Source organism: Poecilia mexicana, unplaced genomic scaffold (assembly GCF_051168715.1).
Source record: "Poecilia mexicana isolate PSO_F unplaced genomic scaffold, ASM5116871v1 scaffold_23, whole genome shotgun sequence".
NCBI classification, from domain to species: Eukaryota; Metazoa; Chordata; class Actinopteri; order Cyprinodontiformes; family Poeciliidae; genus Poecilia; species Poecilia mexicana.
The window spans coordinates 11,175,712-11,203,705 of NW_028263392.1; the positions used below are offsets into that span (position 1 = coordinate 11,175,712).

The 27,994-nt window shown below is 40.4% G+C and overlaps 3 protein-coding genes across 9 annotated transcripts in view; 2 read left to right on the forward strand and 1 right to left on the reverse strand.

Moving 5' to 3' along the window:
* hgfa (hepatocyte growth factor a) overlaps positions 1 to 24,361 on the forward strand; it is a 36,111-nt gene extending 11,750 nt beyond the window's left edge. Inside the window, exons 8-21 of one of the 6 annotated variants that reach the window (XM_088003033.1) lie at positions 2,466 to 2,637; positions 2,728 to 2,879; positions 4,201 to 4,294; positions 5,408 to 5,547; positions 6,878 to 6,910; positions 7,103 to 7,211; positions 7,299 to 7,376; positions 7,482 to 7,619; positions 8,185 to 8,291; positions 8,411 to 8,544; positions 8,747 to 12,698; positions 14,605 to 14,697; positions 20,264 to 20,420; positions 24,055 to 24,361. In XM_088003033.1, the coding sequence (XP_087859159.1) occupies positions 2,466 to 2,637; positions 2,728 to 2,879; positions 4,201 to 4,294; positions 5,408 to 5,547; positions 6,878 to 6,910; positions 7,103 to 7,211; positions 7,299 to 7,376; positions 7,482 to 7,619; positions 8,185 to 8,291; positions 8,411 to 8,544; positions 8,747 to 8,923 (1,334 nt within the window). In that variant the 3' untranslated portion in view covers positions 8,924 to 12,698; positions 14,605 to 14,697; positions 20,264 to 20,420; positions 24,055 to 24,361. Of the gene's footprint in view, positions 1 to 2,465; positions 2,638 to 2,727; positions 2,880 to 4,200; positions 4,295 to 5,407; positions 5,548 to 6,877; positions 6,911 to 7,102; positions 7,212 to 7,298; positions 7,377 to 7,481; positions 7,620 to 8,184; positions 8,292 to 8,410; positions 8,545 to 8,746; positions 12,699 to 14,604; positions 14,698 to 20,263; positions 20,421 to 24,054 lie in introns of those variants that run through there. The other 5 variants (XM_088003034.1, XM_088003037.1, XM_088003035.1 and 2 more) reach the window with 5 other exon arrangements.
* Positions 14,411 to 19,109, reverse strand: pax4 (paired box 4). Of its 2 annotated transcripts, XM_014982399.2 has the most exons (10): positions 18,966 to 19,109; positions 18,757 to 18,887; positions 18,415 to 18,624; positions 18,242 to 18,332; positions 17,198 to 17,323; positions 17,034 to 17,116; positions 16,890 to 16,953; positions 16,650 to 16,720; positions 15,694 to 15,790; positions 14,411 to 15,033 (listed from the first exon to the last, which is right to left on the reverse strand). In XM_014982399.2, exons 1-10 carry the CDS (start codon positions 18,997 to 18,999, stop codon positions 14,768 to 14,770), a joined length of 1,173 nt encoding a protein of 390 aa, XP_014837885.2. In that variant the 5' UTR covers positions 19,000 to 19,109; the 3' UTR covers positions 14,411 to 14,767. The 2 variants fall into 2 exon arrangements, with proteins under 2 accessions (XP_014837885.2, XP_014837884.2); XM_014982398.2 differs by having other exon boundaries at positions 17,034 to 17,323.
* A 646-nt stretch (positions 24,362 to 25,007) lies between the features above and the next one.
* The window catches only part of snd1 (staphylococcal nuclease and tudor domain containing 1), a 167,479-nt gene continuing 164,492 nt past the window's right edge, over positions 25,008 to 27,994 (forward strand). The window contains exon 1 of the mRNA XM_014982396.2: positions 25,008 to 25,234. Within this exon, the coding sequence (XP_014837882.2) occupies positions 25,160 to 25,234 (75 nt within the window). The 5' untranslated portion in view covers positions 25,008 to 25,159. The remainder of the gene's footprint in view (positions 25,235 to 27,994) is intronic.

Sequence of the window (27,994 nt, forward strand, 5' to 3'; positions counted from 1 at the left end):
CAGGTTCGATTCCTGGACCGCATGTCTTCCCCCTCTCTCGTTACCCTGTTTCCTGTTGAACTTCTTTCAAATAAAGGCCACTAGAGCCAGCAAAACCTATAAAAAAAAAAAAAAAAATGCATCGTTATCTATCCACAGCTACCATAGTCACAGTGAAACACGGTAGTGACGACTGCATGCTGTGGGAATGCTGTTCTTCAACAAGAACGGGGAAGTCGGTTTGAGTTGCTGGGAAAATAGATGGAGCCATGATTTTGTTTTCTCAATGTACATAGTTTACATAGATAGATAAAGACTTGCAGCTGTAGCTGTAACAACAACGAAAAAAAGTGGTTCTAAGTATTGACTCAGGCAGCCTGAACCATGACTCACTTTCTCCTCCCTTCATAATACCGCACTACCTTGTGTTGACATGTCACCTAAAATCACTGCGCCCCCAAAAAAAAAAAAAAAAACGCAGAGTTTTGTGGTTTTCACGTGACAAAACGTGAGAATGCTCAGCAGACGCGAAGAGGCTTCGCACGGCAACGTGGGCTCTGAAAGGGGACAGTAGCTGTTAGTGGCATGAACGTTGGGTTCGAATCACAACATTTAGAGACGATTTAATGTGAAAGGAGGAAAGCGATTGCAGATGCTTCCTCCTGGGGCTCGGGGGGGCTGGGGGGGAGTCAGCAAATGGTGTGATGAACATGAAAATGATGTGAATCATATGCTATGGCCCTCCACAGACACTAGACTTCAACCTTACTTAACAGCAGTCGGAGGCTTTGGACTTTCTGACGTCTCAGGCAGAGCTCTGTCGGCTTTAATCAACGCACAAATTGAGAATAGATCTGTTGGAAATGGTGTTTCATCAGAAGGTAAATGGAAATAATTTTGGAGAAACCCTACAGACCTTCAGTTGTTACACACCTGACACGCATTATTAGGGTAGAGGTGAATAATATAACTTCACTTGACTCGGATTACATTTGGCTGCGTGTTGGATTTGTACCTTTGACAGCGTTTGTTCTTCAGAGGTAACAGAGGCATGGAATAAACGTTCATGTCATCAGCAAATTCTTTCTGTCTTTTGTCAAAACGCTCTGCTGTGCGCATCCTCTAAACGCACGCGACGTATTTCTCTCTCCGTCAAAAACACGCACGCACATGCGAGCACAGGCGAGCGCTTTACAGTACAGCTTATGATTTACAGCGAGGGCGGCGGTTCTTCATTTGTCCAGATGTGTGCATCCCTCAATGCCTGCCCTCAGCGAGATAAAAACCACTGACCTGTGCTGTGCGGAGCACACAGGCACTGGCATGCATTACATCAATCCGAAGAATCCCTCTCTTCCAACCGCCTTTTCGTTTCTGCCTCAAAACATCCCCGTTCCTCCTCCATCTTCCCTCATCTCGTCTGTCAAAGGCTAAAGAAACAAAGACAGGGTTCCAGAGGGGAGAAGTGCCGCTGCCCCTGCACTGCTGAAAGTTGAATTCCATCTGAAGATGTTTGAAATAGTTTGCCGATGGTGGAAGTGGCTCAAAGCTGACCGGTGACGGCGCGAAGGCATTTGTAACCCCTTGAAACTGCTTCAGTTTTGTCAAATTGCAAAGCAAACTTTGATGTATTAGATGCGTCGTCGTTGTTCACCCTCTCTGGACTGACACTGCGTACGACGACATTTCACTGCAATTCCAGCCGCAGGTCTTTTGGGATGTGTTTCTGTCAGATTTGTACATCGATGGGCTAAAAGCAGCGGTCTGTGAGACTTGGCCTCAAGGCCCAATGTCCTTCATCTTTTAGACGTGTCTCTTGTCCAACACACCTGAATCAAATGCCTGCGTTGCCTCCTCCGTATGCAGCCGCGGCCTCCAGAGTCTTGCTGATGATCTCATTATTTGACTGGGGTGTGTTGAAGCAGAGGCACATCTAAAAGTTTTGGACACCAGACTTCCATGCATGGAGTTGAAGACTCCTGGCCTGAAGGGTTTGCCCATTCTTTGCAAAATAGCTCAACTCAAATTAGAGTCTGTGAAAGTCGATTTTTCAACTCTTGCCAGAGACGAGACTTGACAATATGTTGAAAGGTTAAAGGCACACAAATACTTTTGGAAGGTCCTGTGGATGGCTTCTCCTTTTACCCAAGGAATGTACAACTAATAATATTTTTTAGAAGATGTTATTTTGCAACAGTAAGAGTGCTATTTTTGGCAAATTGTATAATTAATGCTTGTGGAAATCCCCGTGTGCAAGAATATGTGGCACCACTGTTGTGAACGGAGTGAGAGTTTCCTATGCCAATAGCAGCATGGAGGGAGTGCTACTGTTTTTGATCATCTGCCTCTACATTAAACATGACACATTTTTTAGAGGATTAACATCTCCCTCCTCTCCTTCCTCCCTCATTCTTCTGTTGGGATCCAGCTAGTGACTTTCCCATCTTTCCCATGGCTCCCCTCACTGCAACATTTTTCTCTCGCAGACTCAGACCACAGTGAGGAAATCGACGTCAACACAACAACGTCCTGCATCCAGCGGGACGGCGCAAATTACCGCGGGACGATGAACGTCACCCCAGAGGGCGTGACGTGTCAGCGGTGGGACTCCCAGTTCCCCCACAACCACTCGTTTCTTCCTGTGAACTTCAAATGCAAGTGAGCGGACGGGAAGAAAAGCAGAAGTGTTGAAACCGAATAGCCTAACTGTCAACGATGCAGTCATCAGCATCGTCATTTAAATTGTAGCCGGTGTGTTTGCCACAGAGACCTTCGGGAAAATTACTGCCGCAACCCCGACGGAGCAGATTACCCATGGTGCTTCACCACAGACCCTAACCAGAGGATTGCAAAGTGCACCCATATCCCCAGATGCGATGCAGATCCCACACCGAAAATAGGTGAATACACAGGTGTCCTTCCCTTTTTCATTGTCCGTTAACTAAAATTAGAAAGTTTCTAAGAGGAATCCATTAGACACTTGAGCTTCCAGCTTTCTCTCAAAACAAGCTATTGTTGGGCTGCAACTCATGATTCTTTTAGTAATTAGCTATTCTGACAATTAATAGATTATTCTACAGAATTTTCATTTAACCACCTAAGCCTTTTTTATGCAATATTATAAGTACACCAAAAGAAACAAATAAATAAATAACTTAGTTCTATTTTTAAATAAGTAAAAAAAAAATTTTATTGCCTAAAATGCAATAAGATTTGAAGCAGGTGAAGCTCAGACTTGAGGACTTGTGGCTAAAACATATTTACAGACATTTTCTTTTTAATTATTATTTTTAATTGTGGCTTAATAAGCTGTTTTTTCAGCAAGTGTCATTTTTTGTGTCTATATACTCCATTTAACAATCAGTTACTAAATTAGTTGACAATTATTTCAATAGACGATTAATCGTGATTAATTAGGATCAATCCAATTAATCGTTTCAGGCCTAAACCCCTGTTGCACGTTCCCTACAATCTACGCTAAATGTTTAAAACAGTCGAGGAGAGATGGCTAGGGGCAGAAATGTGAAGTTCAAGTTTACTAAGAGCATTTTTTCATGCTGTTGTTTTTAGCCTTGCCAGTTTAAGTTATGATTTATTCAAATAAGAAACATGTTTTCAAAATATGTCGCAAAGTGAAATGTTTTCCACGAACATCAGAAGCAACAATAACAACAAGCGTCTTGTAATTTGTAAAGAAAACCCTACATTCTTCCGTAGAGAACATAATTCAAACACCGAACCGCAGATGCTTAAAGACACATGTCATGCTTTTTGCGAAATTACTCCGACGTTTCTGTGTCACTCTCACGGGGCCGAGCCCCTTGGCAGCATGCTGCCCAGTGAATTCCATTTCGCAGGAGAACAAACACACCAGACTCTGGCAACGGCGCTCGCTGTCGTTTCCCATGTTCCCCTGCTTTGTATTTCAGAGGACCACACATGGCATTTACTACGAGCCCTCTGTTTTAGAACAGACACGGTATAAATGAAGTTTAAATGTTCTGTTATATGTGGGGGAGCGATAGTTACACAGGCTGTCATCGACGCCGAACTGCTCCAAGCCACAAGAGTGTTTTTGTTTCTCTTTGCGAGTGCGTGATTGTGCTTCTACGCTGTGCAGATATTCAGGTGTTTGCAAAACTGCACGACTCTGTTGTCCTTGGCACTCTGGTGAGTTCTTAATGAGATTTTGCAAAATAACTTAACCTCACTCCTCCCCAGACTGTTACGAAGACAATGGAGAGATGTACCAAGGCGCCTTATCGACAACTCGATCAGGAATTCCCTGTGCAGATTGGGCACCTCATATAAACAGGTAACAAAGTAAAGAGAACTTGTTTTTGTTGCCATGGCTGCACACACCTATTTTTTTTTTGTTACTGGGTAAGTGTTGACAGTTCAGTTCCCATCACTTTGTGAAAAATCTCTTTAATATTAATGAAGCGAAGCAGTGAAAACAAACAGTGAAAGGAAACCGGGGTGCCTTGGGGGGGTCAGTACCAGGTCTAATTATTATTCAGTTTACTGATGAGAGGAAACTCTGGGGTCCTCCCCGAGTGACCCACGCCGACTAAGACGTTGCCCGTTTTAGGACCTGTCGCTTTATGCTGAAGTAAGGCTGTTGGATTTACTTAATTTCCAAGAATTTTAAAAGCCAGAATGGCACAGACAGATGGACATGTTCCAGAACCGACCCCTGACCCGAGGAAGTGCTTTCTGAGGAGAACAGATCAAAGCCAATCAGCTCCCTCGCATCCACTGCAGCCAGCAAGTCTACCCCGCTCAAGGTTAAGGGTCATCCCAGGGAAAACTGCTGAGAGCTACAGCTTGTTTAACATTCTCCTGGGAAGTGGAATTATCTTCACCCCCCTGACAAATTGTTGCCCTTCGCTTGGCATCGTTTTTTGTGCCTGTGTGTCCAAACCCCTGCCTCGTAATTACTTTTCAAGGGTATTTTGGATACTTGAGAAGATTGCGTTCAATTCTTGCACAGCCAAGTGGCGAAAAGACACACGATTAGATGCGAATTCCTACCAAGAGTACAACCAAATCGTTCCGTAGAGGTTGTGGCTCCTGTTGGTCTGAGCCCTGCTGCATGCTTAGACTGCATACTTTCATACTCCCTTGAGCACCCTGCAGAAAACTCTGTTTCCTTCTATGTGCTCTGTGCAGCGAAGGCAAGAGGATTCATTGCGCTATAAGAAACCCAGAGCCAAACTTTCCAGGCATAATGGGATTGCTTACAGTGTGAATCTACTGTATGTGCGTGACGGCGCAACTCCATGTGCAGTATACACATACTTGGTTATTTTTAGAGCGAGAGGGTGTGTATTAATCTTCATGAGATGTGACCCAGCGTTGGCTCTCTGTTGCACTGTGCACATGATAACAAATGCAATATGAGAACCTGTATTTGTGTGTCTTACAGTGGGGATTCTCACTCTACAATATCCCACGTAGGGCTGGAGAGGAACTACTGCCGGAATCCAGACCGAGACAAACATGGCCCCTGGTGCTACACGAGTCCAAATAACCGCTTGGTCTGGGACTACTGCAAGCTGAAGCAATGTGAGTCAATAAAGCGCTTTAACATATGAAACAAAATGTCAGGAGCTACAGGACCTGGACGCTTCTGCTTTCGTAGACTTTAAGAGGCCCAGCTGATGCACCTGTTTCCAGGTGTTGCGCAAACAGCAGGATTAATACTGAAGCAGATGTAAAACCCACAATCTGTCTTTCAGAAGGTTAAATAGCTACCACTAACTATTATTAGCATGCTTTTTTGGATGGTGGGGACATAATTTGTTGATGGAGAAAGCTAGCTTTTGTTTTTCCTTGTCTTGTGTGTTTGTACCAAAGTTTAACCAACTTTGCAAGAAGTAACTGTCTGTGAAACAAGTCAGAACTTGTCTGTTCCACTCAAGTGGTTTCACTTTTTCTTGCTAGGCACCACACATATAAATGGAATATGTTATAGAATATTATGCTATGTAGCAAAGCTAACTGAGATATATTGCAAATAAAGCAATCTGTAGCCATCGACGTAACCAAGCTAGCTTTTTGCCTACACATTCCTTTCTTTCTGCTAAGCTAAGCTATTTAACACTAAAGTAGTTTTTGAGAAACAAGTCAAAAGTGTTGGCTTTGATTATTAGCATAATGCTAATATACAGCCAGAAAGAATTTGTCTCTCTTTTTCTTTCCTGTTTTTGGTGCCGTGCTAAGCTCACTGGCTTCTTAACGTTTGCTGTTTTTTCTCAAGCAACCTCAGAAGTGCCATTCAAGTATCAAAATTTATCTGGCCCTGTTGGAAGGAGAATCATCAGAAATAAAAGTGTTTGTTGTACAGCTAATCATCAAATCTAAACCAGTATTTCAGCATGCCTCAGCCACACTGACTGGAAGATTGAGCTGGTGTTGAGGTGTGGTGCAATAAATAAAATAATTTAGCTTCACAAACTTTTGGAACCACAACAGGGCACAGTAATAGCACTTCTCTTCTCCATCTTGTCTGATGTCTTGTGTGATCCTTAAGCTGCGGTTTTGTTTGGCAGATAATACACATTGCCCAAACAGCTAACAGATGGCGAACCCGACTGCCAGTCTTTTATTTAAAAAAAAAAAAAGGACTGGTTCCTGGATCCAACATTTTCTGTGGCTGGTTTCAATCTTGGTGCTCTGAAGAACCTCTTATGAATGGCTGCATAATGATTTCCATAATGTAAAACATGTCCTCCACGAGGTTTTTAGGTCTTGAACAAATTTATCCGCAGTGTTTGCTGTCAAAGCCTCTAACAATGATTCAGACGTGCAGATAAGTCTTCATAAAGCCTGCCATTTTCTTATGTTCCCTGCTGCTGTGAGGTCTGTTCTGACTGTTGTGATTTTCTTACATTAGGCGAATCGGCAACAGTGGCCCCTCAACCAAACAGTAAGTATCCATTTTGCTCATCTGCCCTCACTAGTCTAATCCTCCTCTTTGGCGCACTATCTCTGATCTCCTCCCTTTTTCTTGTAATTCTTTAGATCTGACCCTCCTGTGTTCATTTACCTAAACAAATCATATTTCATGGTTGATCTTTTGAAGCTATAGTAAACATGATCAAAATATCTCCTTATACAGATCTAGCGAGGCCCAAGATATCATGCTTTGTGCATATAAACACCAGAATAGTCGGAGGACACGAAGTGCAAGGAGCAGATGGCGGCTGGGTTGTGAGCATTCAAAGAGAGTAAGTTCGTTTCTTTGTTTTACGGAACATTCTCAAAGTTTGCAAAGATTTGCCAAGTCATAAAATTATTTCTGCAAATTGTCTTAGGAAGGTTCATCAGTGTGGCGGATCACTGATCAGAGAGGACTGGGTCTTGACCACCTACGATCAGTGCTTCACGTCCTGGTAACGATCTCTTTTCTGGTACTTTCCCCAAATAATCAAACGTACCGTTGTTTTCTCTGTGTCTTACCGTTTTTTTATTTGTTTTTTTTTGGCTCACCTTGTCAGTGTTCCAGATCTCAAGGATTACAGCATCCAAGTCGGGCTGCGTCACCTGAACGAATCTTCAAGGCGTCCTAGATTGGGGATTTCTCGCCTGATATGTGGCCCAGAAGGCTCCAATCTGGTTATGTTGAAACTAGAGAAGTAAGTACCCAGCCAGCAATGATGTTTCCATTTATCTTCTACAATATATTAACTATCAACATGCTACTTGCTCAGTTTGGGTCTCCAGAAAATTTCTGTTCTGTCTTTCTGTCTGAGGCCTCACTTGCCTTAGATAAAGTCAGTAACTTTGGCTCTCTATTAGAAAATCCTGAAAGAGAATACCCAGCCAGTAGTTTGACCTGTGGAATGGGATAAGAACCGCGTCAGCAATTTCACCTTTGAAATCTTAAATGTGGCTGGATTATAACAATCCTGCAATAAGGAGTTGGCCAAAATTCCTCTACTGGAATGTAAAACACTCCATTTCCTTTTATCATTCATCCATGATAGCATTTGTTGTTGCTTAACAGTTTCTAGGTTTAGGGGGCAATTACATTTTCACATAAAGCCAGGCTGATTTGAAGAGGGGTTTTTTTTCCCCTTAATAAATGAAACCATTGTTTGGGTGTTGTTTTTGGAAATTATCCTGGATATTATTTCACAGAAATGTACATCTTGATCTTCAGATTGCTTGGTTGTAAAATTGCCATCATGTTTGTTTCAGTCCTGCCCCGGTGTCCGAAGGTGCGTCGACGATTCACCTCCCGGTAAAAGAGTGTCACATCGCCGAAGGCACCAACTGCACCATGTACGGATGGGGGGAAACAAAAAGTACTGCCTTCCTTCGCCGTAACTCCATCACCCTTTCGATGTTTGAGGCTGTTGAAGCTCAACTATTTACACCTTACAGTATTTGTTAAATCGCCGACTGTAGATCGCTCTCTGTTCAGGTACAGGCCTTGACGAAGCTCTGAACTCCGTGACGATGCCCATGGTCGACAATGAAAAGTGCCCGCACACCAAAGGGGATGCAGAGAAGAGCAGAATATGCGCTGGAGGCAACAAAGACGAAGGCGTATGCGAAGTGAGTGTCAACACTGTGTCTGCTTTGTGTGACTGAAACAGTGTTCTTGTTTTAAATGTTTACGATTTTTTGTAATGGGTTTTATAGAGATGTTACGTGAAGTCAGAGTTTAGCCCATTTTAGGCTGGATTTAGTTGCAGAAGAGAGGCTCGTTGTCAGCAGCTGTCGACTCACTGCTTGCGTCTGCGTCATTTCGTTTCAGAGAGACGACGGCGGCCCGCTGGTTTGCCAGGAGCATCATCGAAAGGTTATCGTCGGTGTGAGCACCCCGCGGGCAAAATGTGCCTCTGCGCAGCCTGCCCTGTTTGTTAATGTTGCGTTCTATTCGGAGTGGATCTACAAAGTGTTCCGACTTTACCCCAGTTTGCCGAGGAACTGACGGGTCGGAGTGGGAAGAGTCCTGCTGTGGACTGCTACACGAGGCTGCCGATGACGAGGCAATCGGGACCAGAAAGCGTTGCAAGTCCTGAACCAAGCAATGAGGGAAAACTACCTTTGGGAAAGTCGCCACTCTGTCGGAGCTCAGATTTAAAAGATGGAATGTCTCCACCTTAAAATTCCAGGCGACCTGCGCTTGTTTTTGCGACTATTGTCTTTGGCACATAGGTGGCAAGCGTTCTTGTTGCGACATGTTCAGAATTTCTGAAATCATGCAAATAAGGCAACACAAAAGATGCTTTTGAGTCAGATGGTGACCTTATGTCCTGGAATGTACTTGAACCTGGTGACTTTGGTGGCTACCAGTTAAGGTAGCTCCTCTTCGACTGGGATTTCTGTGTTTCTTTCAATTTGTTTAGCTGGGCTACAAATTGTGCTTTTTTACTTAAAAAAAGAAAAAAATGTACGGGAAAGATGAAACAACGCTGAGGGCCAAAAGTGCCACAATCCAGCAATTAGATAATCATATATGTGTAAGTTTAAGTTAAACTATGAGAAATATATTAAACAAAATGATTTATCTCTCTCTCTTTATCTTCAAATAAATAGATGATCAATTACATCAATGTGGAAGAATATTATAAATACATAAATCTAGTTTTATTGTTTCATAAAATATGTCATTAATTTGGATAATTTGAATTAATCATATACTAGAAATATAAATGTAACTATTTCAGCATTTATTTAATGATTTGATTTGATCTACTTTTTTTTTTTTTTGTCAAAGTCGGTTAGCAGTGTTATAGCGAACGTGATTGGTCTGCACTTAGCCAATCCGAACCCAGGGTCCATGGCAACGAGCCGTAGCAACATAATTGTATGACAGATGAAAGCTTTAGTGTATTTGCATATGCATGTGTGTTTATTTCTAAACACACATGCATAAATATTTATCTGTCAAATTATTTATTCTTTCATTGTGGCACTTTTGGCCTCCGGTCCAGTGTACAAATGGACTCATCCGCTCTGGTTGTCGGGTCCTTTGCATATATCGCAGCTGTTAGTTGTTTCAGTGTTAAAAGCATCAGGCAGACAACTGTGGAAAACGGCTAAAAGAATGAAAACGTAAGCATGAAAATGTCATTAGAAAATTCCTCGCAGACTCCCTGTGAGAAAACAAGTAAGTCAGATGGTTTATGAAGCCAAAACTGTCCGACTGTACGTCCAGCAGAGTTGGAAAAATTGGACTTTGGATGCATAAATCGTTAATATGAGCACATCGAATGCACAAACAGCGGCAACCGTGGCCAACCTGGCAGTTTTAATTGTGTGCAGTAGCTGAACTACCTTTTCCCTAGTTAACTGTAACTGTTGGTTTCTTCTCTCCCCAAAGAGAGAGAGAGAGAGAGGCTAAGTAGGACTGAGCAAACTGCTCCAGATCTTATGCTAATATTTGTAGCATGAGAGAGAGAGAGAAGAGCCATGCCAAATACAACATGGCTGTTTGGTATCCAGTTTGGAGGGAGCTGTGGCCCCTGGTGGGCTGTGTGTGGTCAGTAGAATATTTTTTCTTCTTTTATATAAAAAGCGACTGTGTACAGACCTGCAGATTTATGTTTTGGGGTTTTTTTTTCCTGACATTGTGTAAATTTTTATAGGTCTTATAGACCTGGATTATTGTCGGTTCATTTAGCATCATCGGATAGGCTTCTTTGAACTTCTGATTGTGTGGAGTATTTAAAAACAAAAACCAAAACCTAGTAGGATGTAGTAATTTATATTTATTTTTTTAACTGAGAGGACGAAAACGGTCATAATTGGGCTCATGATTTGATGGTATGCTTACTTTGTGGGTTATATTACAAAAATGGTATCAAAGGAGTTGGTGAAATGTGAAGAAAGCAAATGTACGGTTCTCTTAGGTTCCAAAAAAACAAGACAGAGATGGCTCATCAGCTGCCGAAATGTGGCTGAAAAAAAAATGTTTGAGATTTTTCTCTACTATGCAAAAGCATGTGGTTTCCGTGAGTTCCAGCTTTCGACCTTGATCCGACAAACCAAAGAGCCACTTTCCATCTCATTTCAGCTCCTTACCAATGAGCTAAACTTCTAAAACAGACAAGAACATTTCAGGACCTTCCTTTCTTGCTTTCTTCCCTCGTTTTCTATTGTAACTTTTTTGGTTCTTTTCTGATTACTATGCAGAAACAGACTTTAGTCGGTGAGGTTTATGTCTGTGCCGTTTTGTTATTCAAAGGAGACGTTGCAAATCTCCTGCCTTCTAGAGTCTAAATCTGTTCTTATGAATATATATAACCGGCGACAATATTACAACGTAACTTCAAATCCAAACTTCTCGTGAACATTTTACAAGTGAAATCCAGAAAATGTGTATCTCAGCTGACAGGTGAAACCAAATGCCAAATGTTTTTTAGTTTTTTTTTTCATTTCCATGGGAGTTTTGTTTTGACTGTGTCCTGAATGTGTTGCAACTGTTATTTAATTCAGCCTAACATAATGTAAATATGTAGATATGAGTTGTATATTTTGTGAACAGCACACTTATAAAATACAGCTGCTATTTCTTTTGTATCATGATATTTTTTTTTCAGATTTTTGTATCCTTTTATATTCATATTTCTAATAAACAGCTTTACAGCGACCCGTTTCTCTTCCCCTGCATGTTTTCCTCCGTACAATTCCATTCATTCTGCTTTTGGCGGTCGTGACTTTCTCCCGCTGAGAGAAGCGAACTCCTTGTGTATGATGAATATTCTTGAGTGGCTGCAGCAGCAGGGGTTATCCATACAACTAGTCGAGGAGATTAATTATCACATCCTCAGAAACGTTGGGATAACAAATGCGGAGATCGCTGGCTTAAGTGCTGTGGAGTTCACTCTGGATGAGCTTTTCAGCCAACTTTGGGGTTGCTCAACATGAGATAAGAAATGCGTTGTGCTCCAGATTTAAGCTCAATATTTGTGCCAAATCATCAGTGGAGGATTTCAAACGGTACTCTAGGGATTTCTTGCACGAAAGACAGAGGACAGGTACTGAGATTCTGTCACGCTAAACATTGATAAAAAAAAAATACTCAAAAGTAGAAAGAAAATAATCTGTCGTGAGGTTTTGTGTATCCTGTTTACACACTGCACTCTTTGGTCAGCACTTGTAAAAAGTAGCAGCTCTATTTTTCATGCATTTGATAGATGTAACTACTCCAGAAATTATTAATGTGTTATCTTAAAATGAATCTGTTCCACTTGCATTATGAAATAAAGAGTTTAAGAGGATGCGACTGGGAATGTCCTGTTTGTAATGGACTCAGTCCATAGTTTAGATGCTCTCCAGTTTCAAGATGTCTTTTTTTTTTCTTCTTCAGCCTAGCCTGTTGACAGGCTAGGCTGACATAAATGTCTCTGAAATTTGCCATCGTTTCCCACACTTTGCTATTTTCTTTTGCTATTCTCATTATAAGAGCTGATTTTTAAAAAAAAAAGTACTACTAGGTCAGTGCTTTGTGTTTACGAGTGTCTCTTTTTGTTTGCGAGTAATGGGTGTACTGCTAATGAACAGCTAAGATAGTGTACTTTAACATGGTTGTATTGCCCCATTGTCCCACAAGAGGGCAGTGTAGTGCCAGGAACAACGAGTGTGGTTACCTTGTCTACTGGCAGAAAAAGAATTTGATTAGCTTCGGCCATACACCTGTTTCGTTTTTTGCTTCATTCAGTGCATCTGTTCAGTGTTTGATAACCACAGGGATGTTTTTGGTAATGTATATTGTTTTTTCCCCCTATACATTTCTGAATGTGAATTTATTTTTGAAGTTGTTTATTTATCCATTGTTGCATTTGTTTTTCCTCTACATTTTGTTTTTTTTGGTAACTAACAAAAAAGTTTTTTTTAAAAATGCACACACTTTCAGTGCGTAAAGTCTACTAAAGCAAGTAAAAAGACCAAACAGGAGAAGGAATCCTGACTCAGAATTGGTTCGTTACCTGTCTGTCTGGTCAATAATTGTGTGTGTTTTTGTTTTACCATAAACCAGTGGTGCGTGAGAGCTACTGTCCTGCGTCTTTTAGATACATCCTTTCTCCAACACACCTGATGAAAATGAATGTGTCCTTACCAGGCCTCTCCAGAGCTGAATAACTAGTTTGGCAAGCTGTTTTAGTTAGCTGTGCTGAAGAAGAATGCGTGTGAAAGTTGCACGATCGCGGCTCCTGGAGACTCGAGGAACCCTTTCCTGACTCGAAGCTTCCGCCTTACCTTTTCATGGATAGACATTAACTGATTTATTGCTGCCATTAAGAACCTCTACTTTTGGATTTTGTTGCCTCTGGAAATCAAAAGTGCATACTCCTTGCACAGTTCAAGGAAAAGCACTCCTGGCTTAGTCCTTATGTCTTGAGTACTGTGTTTTCCCTCAACATACCCATTGACAGAGTTTTTGCTGCAAATAATTGTCTTCTCTTTGTCTTTCTATATAAGATACTCAGGGCTCAGCACTTGCCTCTCTATCTGGTATCCAGTTTTAGATGCAAGTGTTACTTTCTTTGTCTCTGCAGAGACACCAAAACCCAAAAAGCTTTTGGGTTTTTTTACTTGATTTGGTTTAAATTGGACTGTATGGAATTCAAGCCGTAAGTCTCTGGTTTTGATTTTACTCAGTCGCATTGAAAATGATGTGTCGGTGTTAGGTTTGCATTGTGGTTGCTCATCACCTCTGACCGTATGAAAATGAAGCTCATTGTACGAAACGCATCAGCACAGAAGCAATTGTACAAATCACTGCTTAAGACGCCGTCATGTGGAGATATCATTTACTTCTCCACCTTCATGGTGTTATTCCAATGAGGGTCATTTGTCAGTAGGCCATTTCCACACTGCTGACCAAGCTGTTTGTGTTCTGATCCCGGGCCTTCCACTCATGGCTAATTATCAGGAATCTCAGAGTAGTGTCTCTTTGCTGTTGTAAAGGGACTTAAAGTAACTCAATGCTTTTGCCCTGTTACAGTAATAAAAACTGATGCGAAGCCATGCAGATATCAGGTCATGTACAGAGTTTTTGAAGCTTCTCTTTTAAAGTTTCTCCCACTGGCTTTCCCTAGAAAATCTTGGAAGGCTGCCTTCACCTCCTTCTGCACTTTTGCAAAACAGCAAAGCCGACAGGCTGTTAAAGCGATAGCAGCCATATCACTTTATGGTGATTGCAAATGATCCGTGGAGCTCTGATTTATGTTGACAAGTCACCAGGCCAAACAAATCGCTGACAAGAAACATGAAAGCGCTTCGGATTGAGGTCATGCAACATTTTCTAATTTATCTTTTAATTTTCTCTGTTAGCACTTGATGTACCCTCTAAAAAACTACTCCCTGTGAAGCGAGGCCTGCGTTTATTGGTTACATCAGAGCTTCGAGCCCAGTATTTAAGAACTTGTTCTTACATCAGTAAAACATTCCAGAGAAAGAAAGAAAACAGTTCGACTTTCCAACTTTATTTAGTACATCCTGGATTGACTTCTTTCTTTGTTTTACGAGGGAAATTATTGCATTATTTTTATCTTCTCAAATACTCAGTGTGACGGATCCTTTCAATATGATATTTTACTGAATCAATTTCCTTGTATCAATGAAACAAATCTTTTCTGCAGTACTGAATTGATCGTTTTACAGTATCCATTTTACAGAAGTGAAGCGTGAAGGACTTGTTGCAATCCCAGTCTTTTGTCTCCATCTACTGGCCAGGAATCCTCTGCAGTCTAGAAGGTAATTTACTCAAATCTAGTAGAATTAAATTTTTAACTCTACACACATAGGTAGAAATCCATTCTCACTTTTACACCATGCCGCCCGGTCGATCCGCATCCTGGTTAGACAGGAAGTTCCCATTTGTTTGAAACTGGCGCCACACAAACGGTGTGCTCTGCTTGTTCCACTGCTGGCAGACATGGAAGTGGGTTATGGTGTCCTCAGAGGCCAGCTGGAAAGTGTTCTTTGGGTACATGTTGTCTTGAGTCAGTGGGAACGTGACTGCATCTCTGTTGCAATGCCGTGGAGTCCTGTTGACGGCCTGTGGCAACGTGTCACACAGCTGCTGAGGAGCTGAGGGAGAACACACGTTAATACACCTGTGCACCTGTACGCCAAACTTTCTAAGCATAACAAACTAGGAGGGATCAAGCAACTTCACCAGGAAATTGACCAAAGTGAAGATTAAAGGTATTTAAGTGACTTTCGTACGCATCTGAACATCTGCATTTAGAGCCTAGATATAATAGTCTATACCTACGCCATTAGTAACCGTTTCTCCTTCTCTCTCCAAATACATTATCAATGTTCAGTTATTTAAGGGTGGCAATATTGTGAAGTACACAACAGAAACAAATGTAATAAAGTCATAAAATAAACTTTGGCAAGCAAAAATATGTGTGGCTGGCAGAGAAATCAAAGTTGTACCTCCAACGAGTCGACGCTTCCTGCAAATTAGTTTTATTGGAAAATTTGTAAAACTGTTCAGGTGTTTGCAATAAACGGATTGCAGAAGTGGAGACAAAGTAGTTGAAACCCAGTATTACAGGAAATTTGTCCAAATTGAGCACTAAATTATGCTTTTGGTGATCATTGCAGTACTACTTATTCATTGCAGTCTTCACTATTCCACCCATAAATAGAATTGGAGAAACTTTGTGTTCTAATAATTTGAGCATAAAAGTGGTTAGGTTGTTTAGCAGATTGAAACTGAGCTCTGATAAAACATCTTACCAGCTGCTGTTTGAGAGAAGAAGCCACTGGGTAGCTTCCTGGGGACTGTGGGTAGGAAAGCGGTGTTTCGACAGTTCATTCTTAATGCGTCCGTTTCCTACAATCAACAATGACCGCTTTTAAAAACGTGTACATCTCCCCAAGTTAAAATTAAGGCATACTGGATGTAAAAAGTGGGACAGTGATTAATCACTTCCAAATCCTTTCCACATATATTCCGATGAAAATCCTGCCCATGTACCCTTCTCCTGACTGATACCTTTATACAATGAAGTCTAAGCATTTATGCAGTAGTTCAACTCATCTATTGCAATAATATTGCATAGTATTAATTTTTGGGCCATATGAAGATCAGGAATGTTCTCAATGGGCCAGTTATGTCAGAAAGCATTGATAAAACACATTAAGCCGTTTAAAATATTGATATTAATATCTGTTTCTGCATTTGATAAACTTCTAAAAATTAAATAATATTGAACATCTTTTCACATTGGGCAGAACACAGATTACACTGCTCTGATATGATTGATAAAGTAAAATATAAGGACACAACTGTTTGCTTGAAGTTTCTATTTATGTGTCCCTAGAGTCTAGAGGGCCTCATCAAAACTTATGGTTGGCTAGAATTACCTGCAGGGCCGTCAGTTTGACACGCTCAAAACATATAGAAATTTCTCCTAAAAAAAAAAAATCCCTACTTTAAGCCAAACCAGTGTATTTGTATTTCAAATATTGGGATATATATCACAGTGTGGGGGAAAAAGGCTTTGACATGACTTATCAGTCATCAAATCTGACATTTGAATGTGTTTCAAGCAAGAGAAACTTTATGTAAATTGGTTTGCCCTCACCACCGATTGAAGCAGAGATTAAAACGACAGAACTGAAGTTTAAGTTCTACAGCAAAGACTAAATGAGCTGCAAGAGCTTGATCTACAAAGCAAATCACAACCTACCTGCGACGTAAAGCTGTGTGTGAGGGCTTGATTTAAAAGAAGGCAGTCTCTTTGCTGCTGCAGGTCTGAAGCTGTAGGGGAGAGATTTGTTTTCTAAAAAATTATGAATGCATTTTCTTTTTTCTTTTTTTTCTTGTAGCTATTTATGTGACACTTGCACAATTATTTGCAAACTAAACCCTGCCTCGCAGTTTCTTCCAAATACACAGCTGTGTTGTATTTTTGCCCTATCATCCTTACTTTTTGTTCTACTTTTGTGTTTGGTTTCCCTCCTCCACTTAGCTCGTCTGTTTGAAAACCATACCTACAAGAAGGAAATGAGCCATCACGTGTCATGATGAATGCGTTTGTGTATACAAACTACTACGGTGATTAAAAGTGTACCTTAATGGTGTCCTCGGGAAGTTTAATTTCAGCTGACAGTTTCTCTCTTGTATACAAATCGGAGTACTGGCTCTGGGAAAATTCTGGTTCGGGAGAGATGAACGTGTATTTTTCCTGAGCGTAAACACGCCGGCGTGTCACAGGATGATGAACTGGATGATTACCTTGCTCGAGTGCTCTGCTCTGCTCCGGGGTGAAAGTGGTGCGGCTCTTGTGCCGGGCACCTTCAGGTCTCTGCTCATCAGAGTTCATCACTTGCTTGTTTACTTGTTCGACCACAGAGTAACGACCTGCAAAAAGTGCATTAGTCAGCACTTCGGTTTGATTCATTTACATACGCCCTAAAAAGAATTTTTGAAATTATGTATTGGCTACTAAAATTACACCCTTAGTTTGAACGTGGCTTTTTCCAAAAGGTGTACATAATGTAAACCTTCGCTCTGAAAACATTAGCGAGCGAGTCCTCGACCAAACTGATGTACTCAAGGACCAGACTCCTTTTAAATGTGTCCCTTGAATCAAGTATGAATTCTAACCTTTTATCAGAGGTTACTTGTGGGAAGAAAAAGAAAATGAAAATGTGTACAAAGTAACTGGACCTTGAAATATGTCAGTGAATCCATTAAGAACTGGTAAAGGAAAAAAAAGTAAAGCCCTGGACTACAGTCAAAGCCCAGCTCTTGATTTCACTGAGGTGGTGTGAGGTCACTTAAAAAAAAAAGTGTACATACCACAAATCCTTCAAACAAGCAAAAATCTTGAAGCTTCCAAACATAAGTCTTCTGTTTTGCTTTCATTTAAGTTTAGCTTAGAGCCCTTCACATCATAAAACCTTCAAAATACTCTAAAAGCATTTTAAGACTTCCTAGAGTCACATTTCACCAGTAGTTTTTTTATTTATTGTGTAAGTAAATAAATGAAATGAGATGCTGTACTTTAAAACTAAACCCATGCAGAGGGAGTATTTACAGAGGGAAAACTAGAGGTCCAACAACGGACCTCTGAGGGAAACCCTCTTTTAAATGCACATTATGGAAGATCAGTGTGGATTGTGACATTCCAAATAAGCCAATTCACATGATATTTAATCCGTTAACTGCAAGGATTTTCTACAACATGACTTGGTATATTTAAAAACTAAAGATCAGTGTGAAACTCTTAGTAATTGGTGAACAACATTGTTAAAGTAAAATCTTTTGATAACTTACCCTGCTCAGCTCTGATGGGAGCGTTGACCTCCATGCACATTATTCCATGATCCAGGTGGATTTTTCGCAAAATCCTATTTATGGATGACACCTTGCGGGAAACGGCGCGCAAAAAAAGCTTTATCAACCGCAGATAAAAGAGCACATTCAAAAGCGTCCTTTATTCCACTTACACTAGGAGTTTTTGCGGCTTTACAAATTCTCGCAAGTCGTTTTCGTATTTCCCAAGCAAAAATAGTTGGCGTTTCCCTCTTGCACTGGATGATGGTGGAGATGACGTCGGGGGTGAGAAGCCGAGGGCGGCTGCCTCCTATGGATTTGGGCTTCACCAGCCCTGTGCGCCTGTAGCGGCACAGTATCTTGCTGACGCACCCGTTGGATACCTGCAAAGACGCACTGAGTTAGGCGCAATCCATTACAGATCGACTTCATTTGATCAATCCGGTTCCCGTTGTAATTACGCTTGCCCCCCTTCTTTTAACGTATTCTATCTGAGCTGTTTGGATTGTGCGCACCCGGAGAATTCTGGAGATTTCACTTGGGCGGACTCCCTCCGAGGCCAGCTCAATCATCTTCATTCTCTTGGACTCTGGCAGAGGTCTGCCGTTGAGAAAGGTTCCTCCTAACTGGTTGACACTTCCACCACCTTGTCATAACACACCTTCAATTTTATAACTCCGCTTAAAACGTGCCAAAGTTTGAAAAAAATAAGTGCAAAACTAACCTTGGCTTTGGAGACTAATGCTTGTTCCGCACATCCTCGCTTGGTTCCAGGCTCCTAACTTTTCTGTGCAGGACCGAATTCAGAATGAAGCTCGAAGCCTTAAACTCTAAACGCCTCTTAAGATTGACAGTGTGCGGAATCAAAGCCCTCGGCGGAGATTTATAAGCCTACAAGAGCTGAATATAACGTGGTGCCCTGCGTACTTCCTGCAACGTCAATAAAGCTGGGAGGGCGCATGAGGGTAAAACTGGGTTTAAACTGCAGGGTGTCTTGTGTGGCCATTTATTCGCTTACTAATTTTTGATGGTAAGTGGTTGCATTAGATTTTATTAAAGGGTATCAGAACAAGAGGCCTGAATAGAAATGCACACAACTTTCCCTTTTTCTATTAAAGAAAAACATATTTGAAATCTTTTGTTGCTGTCCATCTACTTCAAAAAATGCGCACTCCTTTGTGTTGGGTTGTAGTATACCCAATTGGAGTAAATTTCAGCTTGTGGTTGTATGTTCAATGTTCAAATTAAATGAAAGTTATCTGAAGACCGTGCATTTTATTTCATTTTATATTTTTATATTACAATAATGTGATTATAAATCATCCTATCTGCTGTGTTTTTGCTGTTTTACTTGGATTGTCACAGCTTGTCTGCATACGCTTTCCATTATCGTGATTAATTTAACAGTGCTTCATGAAATTTAGTTTCATGATTTAAACAAACCGTCCTGTTTGAGCCATGTTATTCATGAAGCTTTTTGTTCTGTGTCTAACAAATTCTGAGACCTTAAAACAGTTTTTTTAAAAATACAATTGGACTCTATTTACAATGTAAGCTTATTTCCTCAGTCTCAAGAAAATAAGTTGCAATGGATTTGATTAAGGGTTGCTTAAATAAATGGACTGAATAATGATGTACCACACTCTCAAGTTTTTAGTCAAACATTTCTAAAAAAAAAAAAATCCATGCACCCTTCTCCTTGCACTACTTTCTTGGTTTGTCATCTAAAATCCCATTAATATTAATTGAAGTTGATCATTCTATGGTACTTGTAATATCTTAGCACTCATATTTAAGGGATGGGATAAAAACTAATAAAAATCTACTTCATGACAGTGCAGCAAATTTTTCTGATATTCCCTAATTGCATTCTGCCTTCCCTCCCGTGTTCCCATCAGCTCCTTTTTGCGCAGTGGCTGGTAGTCTTAATTAGAGAGATTGAGGCGCGCTCAGTTTGAGCTTTCAAACTCTCATGTTTGTTCCAGCTTCATATTTGGCAAGATATTGATCCCTGCTTTCCAGGAACCGAATGAATCGAGCTCCAGTGTGTTTCTGGGCTTCCAGTCACGTGACACGAGCATCCTCGTTCGCAGCTGAAGTGCCTCGGATTAAAAGGATCTCTGGCCTCCTCTCATAAAGCAAACATTTGGAAATCTGCTCCAATGATGACTGCCATATGGTAAGGTGCTTTTGATAAATCATAAATCCATCAGGTTGTCTCGTTTTATTACATTTTCCTTCAAAACGTGAACAAATAGACCTCGCGTACATACAGGCGCAACGAGAGGGCCAATTGGGGGGACCTCGCTTATCCAGAAGTGGGAGGCTAACATCCTCACAGATGTTCCTTGGGCAGACAGCAGATAAAAATGCGTTGTAAACGCTTTCGAGGGGAAATATTTGACAAGCAAATATTAGCTCATGTGAAAACCCCACACAAAGCTCGTCTTTGGGCCTGTTTAATGACTAATTGAATATCATTAGTTGGGTCCACACACACCGAAGTGGCATCGACATAAAGACTCCGATTTTACAAAGCCATATGGCCCACATTATACATTAACCATGAGTGAAAGGCCTGCAACAGTGTGTGTACAGTCAAGGAAGACCGGATGCAGGACAGGCGTTCTTGGACACCATCATCTCCATGCCAACCAGGACAAAGGAAGAATAAGGCGACCGTTTTTTGTTTATTATAGGAGATCGGACGTGGTTGTTACTTTACAGGTTACTGCCTTGCTGCAGGCATGCCACGTGCCAAATAATGCAGGTCTAAAAATGCTACTTATAACCGATTATCAAAGCACCAACACAGTTTTATTGTGCGTAAATTGCTGTCTCCCCTCAGCAGCACCGGGCGGGAGTTTTATTGCCTTTAGTGGCACAGCCATCTTTTGCGCTTCAAACAAATGTTTCAGATGTTTGCATCGTGTATTAAACATGCACACGTGAGCGTGTTGGGGCTCAACTTGGTTCTAAAACGTTTGCAAGGGTGAAAATTCCAGCCGCGTAAAAAGATCACCAAAATCTCACCAGAGCGCACAGAGGGGCTGCGTGCGCAACGGAGCTGCGCGCCGGCTTTGTTTCCTTCTCCGTGTTTCATGAACCCAAGTCATTCCTAAGAATTCTGGTGTTTCCTTTTTTGTTCCAGTCCCTGCTGTTGTATACGTTTCGTAATTTTAGCTGACTTTTAAAAACGTTCACCACTAATAAATGCACAGATGTACCATCACCTTTCCAAAATCACCAAGAGTACATAATTGCTATTTCATGACACCCCAATCAGTTTATTTTCATGGTATATATATGAACACTTCAAAAGCTCAAACTATATATGGCAAATGCGTCCCCTTGTTCTCCAGGTAGAATAGTGTAGAATCGGTGCTAATAAGACATTTTATGCATCGTGTGTCTCCGTTTGCAACGTTCAGCAGGTAGCATACCTACATTTCCAAAGGATTTTTTTTTTCCTTTTTAAATTGGTAACACATTTTTACACTTTTGATGAGTTGACTTTGTCGTGTTCTAAATGCGTTCGTTAAGTTGCATCCTAAAAATAATTATTTGGAGCGGGCTATAATAAAAAAAAAGTCAAGTACGTTTCCCCATTTGAACCTTGTAATCTTCAAAAGAGAAAAATAAGTAAATAAATGACCCTGGGTCGAGGTGGCTGTGTCTGTTGCATTGAAGTCCACAAGTTCAACCAAATCTTAATAGCAGCGCTACATCCCTGCGAGTTATTTTCTTGCACGATAGAAAAATCGATATTTTAAAACGGTAAATCTGATTATCATTCAGTTCTCGGAATTGATTAATATCTATGTAATGACTCAAAACGAGTTCCAAAACGGAGGCAACAAAAACATGGAACTATTTTAAATATGGTTTTCCATTAGTTTGTTACACATAAATTTGAGCGAAAATCCTGAATCAAATATTAATAATAATAATAATAATAATAATAATAATAATAATGTTTAACAAAACGAGATGCAGAAATTCCGTTGTTGTCTCTTGTCCCCAAGGTTTTTTTTTCGTGACTAACGTGAATTTCTTTTTTTAAAAGGTTTACTTCCCATAGCGTTAGTTTTAACGCTTTGTTAAAACTAACAAAGCGTTTCAGAAAGAAAAAACAACATCAAACCGGCTGTCAAACATAGTGGTGGTCATGTTATGATGTGGGGCTTCTAGATACATGCATAAGGGAAATGATGTGAAGGACACCAGTGAGTCCACCTGTAAGCGACCTAATCAATTTTAATTTAAAGAAATAAAGGTTTTAGAATTAAAATGTGAACTTGAATCCGATTGAGATGCAGTGGCATGAACGTAAACAGCCTTTTCTATTCTGTGCAATAGACTGGTTGCTTTGCAATCCCAGTGAATTTTCTGCTGCATAGGGTATTGCTGCCCTCATGTTGTGCATAATGTAGGATCAGGTCACATTCCTAAACCTCCACTTCTTGTTTCTGCATGAATCTTAACTTTTCTTGTTTATGTGCCATATGAGATACTACCCTCAGAAAACAGAGCCAAATGCCATCAGTGGATCTTAAAACAGTGTATATTTACACAGTGGGCATGATATTACTCAGTCTAGGTGCAGTTAGTGCATTACAGTCAGTCCTTTTGAAAACATCAAAACCAACTTTTTTTTTATTTTTTATGATGATGCAATTTTTTAAACAGACTCGTACAACACCACCAAAAATTATCAAGAAGACAAAAACCCCCAGCAATTTTGTCTCTCTTGTGGTATTGTGGTAGGTTTCTCCTCAGAAATGTATCTGATAATGTTTGTAACACTACCGTTGATGATTCAAATGCAAAAATGAAGAGAAACGTGCACCATTCACACTTTTACCAAGATTTAAGAAATCACTCAGTCTCTTTGTGTTGTAGATGCTTAATGCTCTTAATGATTAGCCTCTCTACCTTCTACAGGAAGCTGCCAATCTATCTGGAGATCAAACTATTGGATTACAAAGCAGCTCAACAGTTGAAGAAATGGCTTATTTTACAAAAGTAGTTTACTTTAAAATGTCACAATTGTCAGGGAGTGATAGCATAGTTAAGGTTAAGGTGCGAGAATTCCATATTTTTGCACTGAGGAAGATTTAGTGGAATCTCAAGGGTGGTGCCTGGTTTTACTGTTTAGTCTGACCTGAACAAAGAAATACTTCCATGCCAGAATCAAACCATTAAATCTGTTTAGGTGTACTCTTGAAATTAAAAGTTGTGTAACCAAGTCTGCTGCTTTCGGTAAATGATTTTTCTTTAGCAATTAAATCAATTATAACCTTTTGATTGCAAGGTCGAAGACATATGGTAGGAGGGGTGGAAATGCAATTTAAGAGTAATCAGTTCTAATTTGGGTTTAGTTAGCATGTTTTATTCTTAAGTGAACTTTTGCATGTCTTTTTCTAATATGCAACTGTATAACAAGAATAATAACATCACCTTTAGTCAGCCGTGTGGCCTGCAATTACTCTAGATTATTGCACATTTAGAAAAGAAATACACAGAGCAAATTTCACTGAAAAATTGTGAACCTTATAACATTATTGATATTATGACAAGCCATATGAACACATGGGGTTAGGGTTTATCCTAACCCCATCCCAAACCCATTCCATAAACAATACCAATACATATGTGTTTAGCTGTTTTTAATCCTAGAGAAAACTAGTAATGAAGCTGCTGCTGCCATCAACCATTGCCTTATTCATCCTTTGTCCTGACTGGAGATAATGGTGTCTGAGAACACCTGTCTGCCATCCAGTCTAAACTAATTATTTGCTGATTTTGTTTAGGCCTTGTCCTTTTAAATCCTGCGGCCAGATGAAGCAGGTGGCTTCTCCACAGTGAGCTGGGTTCTGCTGGAAGTTCCTGTCCTCTGTCACCATATGCTTTCTCGGTTGGGCTTGTTACAAAGTCAGTACCTGTGCTTCACTAAACAATTGGTATATAATAAACTGATTTGCATCCTAAGTAAGTTTAAATCTGTCTATGTAATTGTACTGACTCGATTACATGTTTCTATGATGGACGTATTTCTCTTGTAAAATATCATGACATTTGTTGTGAAGTGGAATAAATACATCGAAATGGACTTAATAATATGTGGCCATCATCATTCTTACTAAATCACTCTGTTATATTTGTGTTCGATAATAACCAGTCGTCTTGTACTGCTGAGACACTTTTATTAAAGTATGTTTTTTCATGAGTCTGCTCACGCAGGTTCCTCACAGGTATGGCGCAAAAAATCTCTTCTTCTGTCATCCTATTCTTTACATTTATGCATTGACTTAAACTCGTGATCGCCACCTAGTGGACATAAGCATAATGCATTCAGTCATCAAATTCTTTAAAACGTATAAAATAAATATATTTTTTGCTGCCTGATAAAATGTTATATAAACTGAAACAAATATTGGAAATCTTTTATTAATTCGGCAAATATGAGCTCCCATAAAGTGCTATAAAGTAGTCATCGTCATTACATCCCTATAGGATTTCCTGTCAGATATTGCTGATGCATATAATGTGCTACTTTTCAAGAGTGAACTTTTTCTTTGGAAGTGAATCTATTCCCGGACTCTTTGAAGACAGCACTATCTGGGGTATCACAATGCTGACGTGTCGTAGCTCTTGCCCCGGATGTCCTTATTTCAATTTGCTTACGCGGTTTAGAGCGCTCTCCATTCGCTCCCATTCATTGCTCTCCCTTAAACCCGGAAAAGCTTTCGGCCTGTGTGTACATGCATGGCAAAGTGTGTTTCCGGTATAACGTGAGTGTAGCTCTGTGCACTGCCTTTTTCTCTTGGCTCTCAACAGATCAGCCACTCATTTCAGAGTCCCAGCTCCCTCACCTGGTTCTCCATCTAACAAGCAGCGTATCTCAGCTCGGTGGACATGGCATCTGTTTCGGGTCCAACTCAGACAGCCCCTGTTCCGGCGTCTCCTTTGCAAAGAGGGATAGTGAAAATGGTATGAATCCCAACATGTGAAAATGAGAGCTCTCTGGGGAAACAGCTAGTTAGCTTAGTCAACTGATGGCTAATGGAGATTGAAACTGCGACTGGTTGTCGTATACTTTAATATAGTAAGCCACATGACTCAACGAAAGCAATTTTAAGTTAACTTCCAGTGTTGTCATTATTCCAATAGCAGATGTCAAGCTCATTCAGTTTATTTCACTGCAGCTGAAAGCCGGCTAACGTTAGCTAGCTTCCTGCTACATTTCCAGTAGAGGAAACTGAGGTTAGCACGTTTGTCTGGATATTTCAATTTAAGTGAGGAAACTACTTTCGTTGTCAGACTTGGAAATATGATTGCTGTAAAATGTCATTTGAGTGGTTAAATCTGTTGTACTCAACAACCAAGCTGGAGCGAGTAGATGTTGAAAAGTTGTTGACAGATGTCAAGTTTCCCAGCTAAAGGATGGCTAACTGTTAGCTAATTAGCATTTACTGTGCAGCACCTGTGAAGTTAAACGAAAGGGGTTTGTACTGTCTGTGATATCGGTGTGATATTTATGCTCAGCACCAGCCGCAACAAAAGTAATTTTTTGCTATTTGGCAACATGCAAATTTTGTCAACTAGCCTACAAGCTAACTCGAGTATTGGGTTTAATTTCGCTTTCGTCCCTCAGTTTTATCCCAGAAACTCCAATAAAACAGGTTTAGGCGGTTAAATGACTTTTTTTCAGTATATATTCGTCGACTTGTGGTGCGCTGGTAAGTTTAATTTTTCCATTTAGGGCAGCAGAGAGCATTCCCTCAGAGCTGGTCCAAACCAGCCATGGGAAACTGACACGTATCTCCAACTTTCCTGCCCCCTGTAATCTCTCATTCGGCGTGGTTTTTTGTGCGGGCTGGGTCCTCTCATTCATGTTTCAGCGTCAAGATGGAAATTTTACTCTCAAGTTAAGCCAAACATAACCTTACGCGACGTTTTTTGCCCTCCCCTCATATGTTGGTTTGCATGGAGAGGGGTCAGCAGACACATCTTTCTGCCTGCCACCTTCAAAAATCACGAGAGGACTGTTTCTTGGTAAATGTTAGTATTTAAATCAAATTAAGTGTGGAATATTTTCTTGTATATTGTTTACTATAAGGCAGCGGCTGGTATGAGAGACCCGGCATGTTATCCTTGAGTGAAAATGGCATATTAATTTAGTCATAATGTTACCTAACATATTTCAGCATTAGTTTATAAACTTCTAGAAACTGTAATGCATCACAAATAAGTTGTTGGAAGTGTTAGCTGCGCAGAATGGTAAATCTTTTTGCCATTACGCAGCTTACAGATAAGTATATCAGTGATATTAGCTAGTAGGATTGCTTTATGGAGATAACACTTATGTCTTCTTTACTGTTCTGTGATTCTCTTATTGTCAAAGAGCCAACTTGTGTACCAGTTTTCTTTCAGCTTACTGACCAGCAGTGCTTAGCTGTATTGAGTGGTGTTTTATGCTAATCCTAGCTTTTTGCAGCTGTAAAAAAAAAAATCCTGGTTACTTTGGCAACTTCTTTGGCATCTCATGGGGAAAGAAAAGACTTTGAACAATTTGAAAGTTTTTTTTTAAAATAATTTTTTAGTTTTGTTACTTTAACAAAACTCTCTCTGTTCACCTTACAACAATTAAATGACTCATGCCTAGTTGCAGCATCGTGGAAACAGGAATTCTCCTGTAATTCGTTGCCCATTTTACATTGAAAGCACTGAATCCAGAGTTCAGAGCCAAACCAACAGCTAGACTTTGGTAGTTGATTTGGAGGCAATATTTTTTTTTTTCTGACACTTTTCCCCCTTTTAGATTTTATTTTGAAAAACATAATGAACCGGCATATTACCCAGGTAGAATTATTGAGTGGTGACAGATCAGGTTTATTAAGTCACTATTTCTGGATAACAGTGTAAAATACCCGAGATTGACTTCTGAATAATACCCAGGCTGGTATTTAGCAGAATCTCCGAAGACATTTTGACCTCACCACCCAGACAATGATTTACATCAGCCATGTCCATGTTGGAGCCAAATCTGAGCAAGTAAACAGCTTCTGTGCCGGCTGATGTGCTGCATCAAATGGAGTGTAAATTCGGCTTTAAGGAAAAGCTGTCATTTACCAAAACAAAAATGAAACCAAATCCTTTCTGTTGCCTTGCACATCTAGTCATGTTAGTGCATGTTGTTTTGACAGCTCTTCATAGCAGCATTACTTGTGTATAAATAAAAGCACATTTGTCTCGGTATTGAATTCTGTGGAAACGTGATTATGCAGCTCATTCAGAAAATGGATGTCGTCTAACGAAAGCTTTACAGGCTTTGGTCTGTTTTCTTTTTTTTTTTTTTTACTTGCATTACAACTACTTAGGCTTTAGAAGTTTTCTTTTTATTATATCCCTGTAAGAATTTAATTGCTGAAGTTTTGCTGCCCCTCTCTTAAAAAAAAAAATCGCATCCCTTTGAAACGTGAGGATGTGTTCCTGTAGTTTCTCTTTTCGTTCTTCGTGGCTCATCGTACTGCAGAAACTACCGCAACAGCTCTTCGGTACTCCAGAGTCGTCGGACAGTTGGTGATGAACAGCGGTGATTTGATGGGTTTATCTAGCTCACATCTTAGATCAACAACGGCCAGGGATGCTCCATGCAGACACACTGGAGAGTTTGCAGATAAAGTGTTTGCTCAGTTTCGTGTAAATGCCACAGTTGTCAAACCGAAGTCTATGCCATCTTTTTTTTTT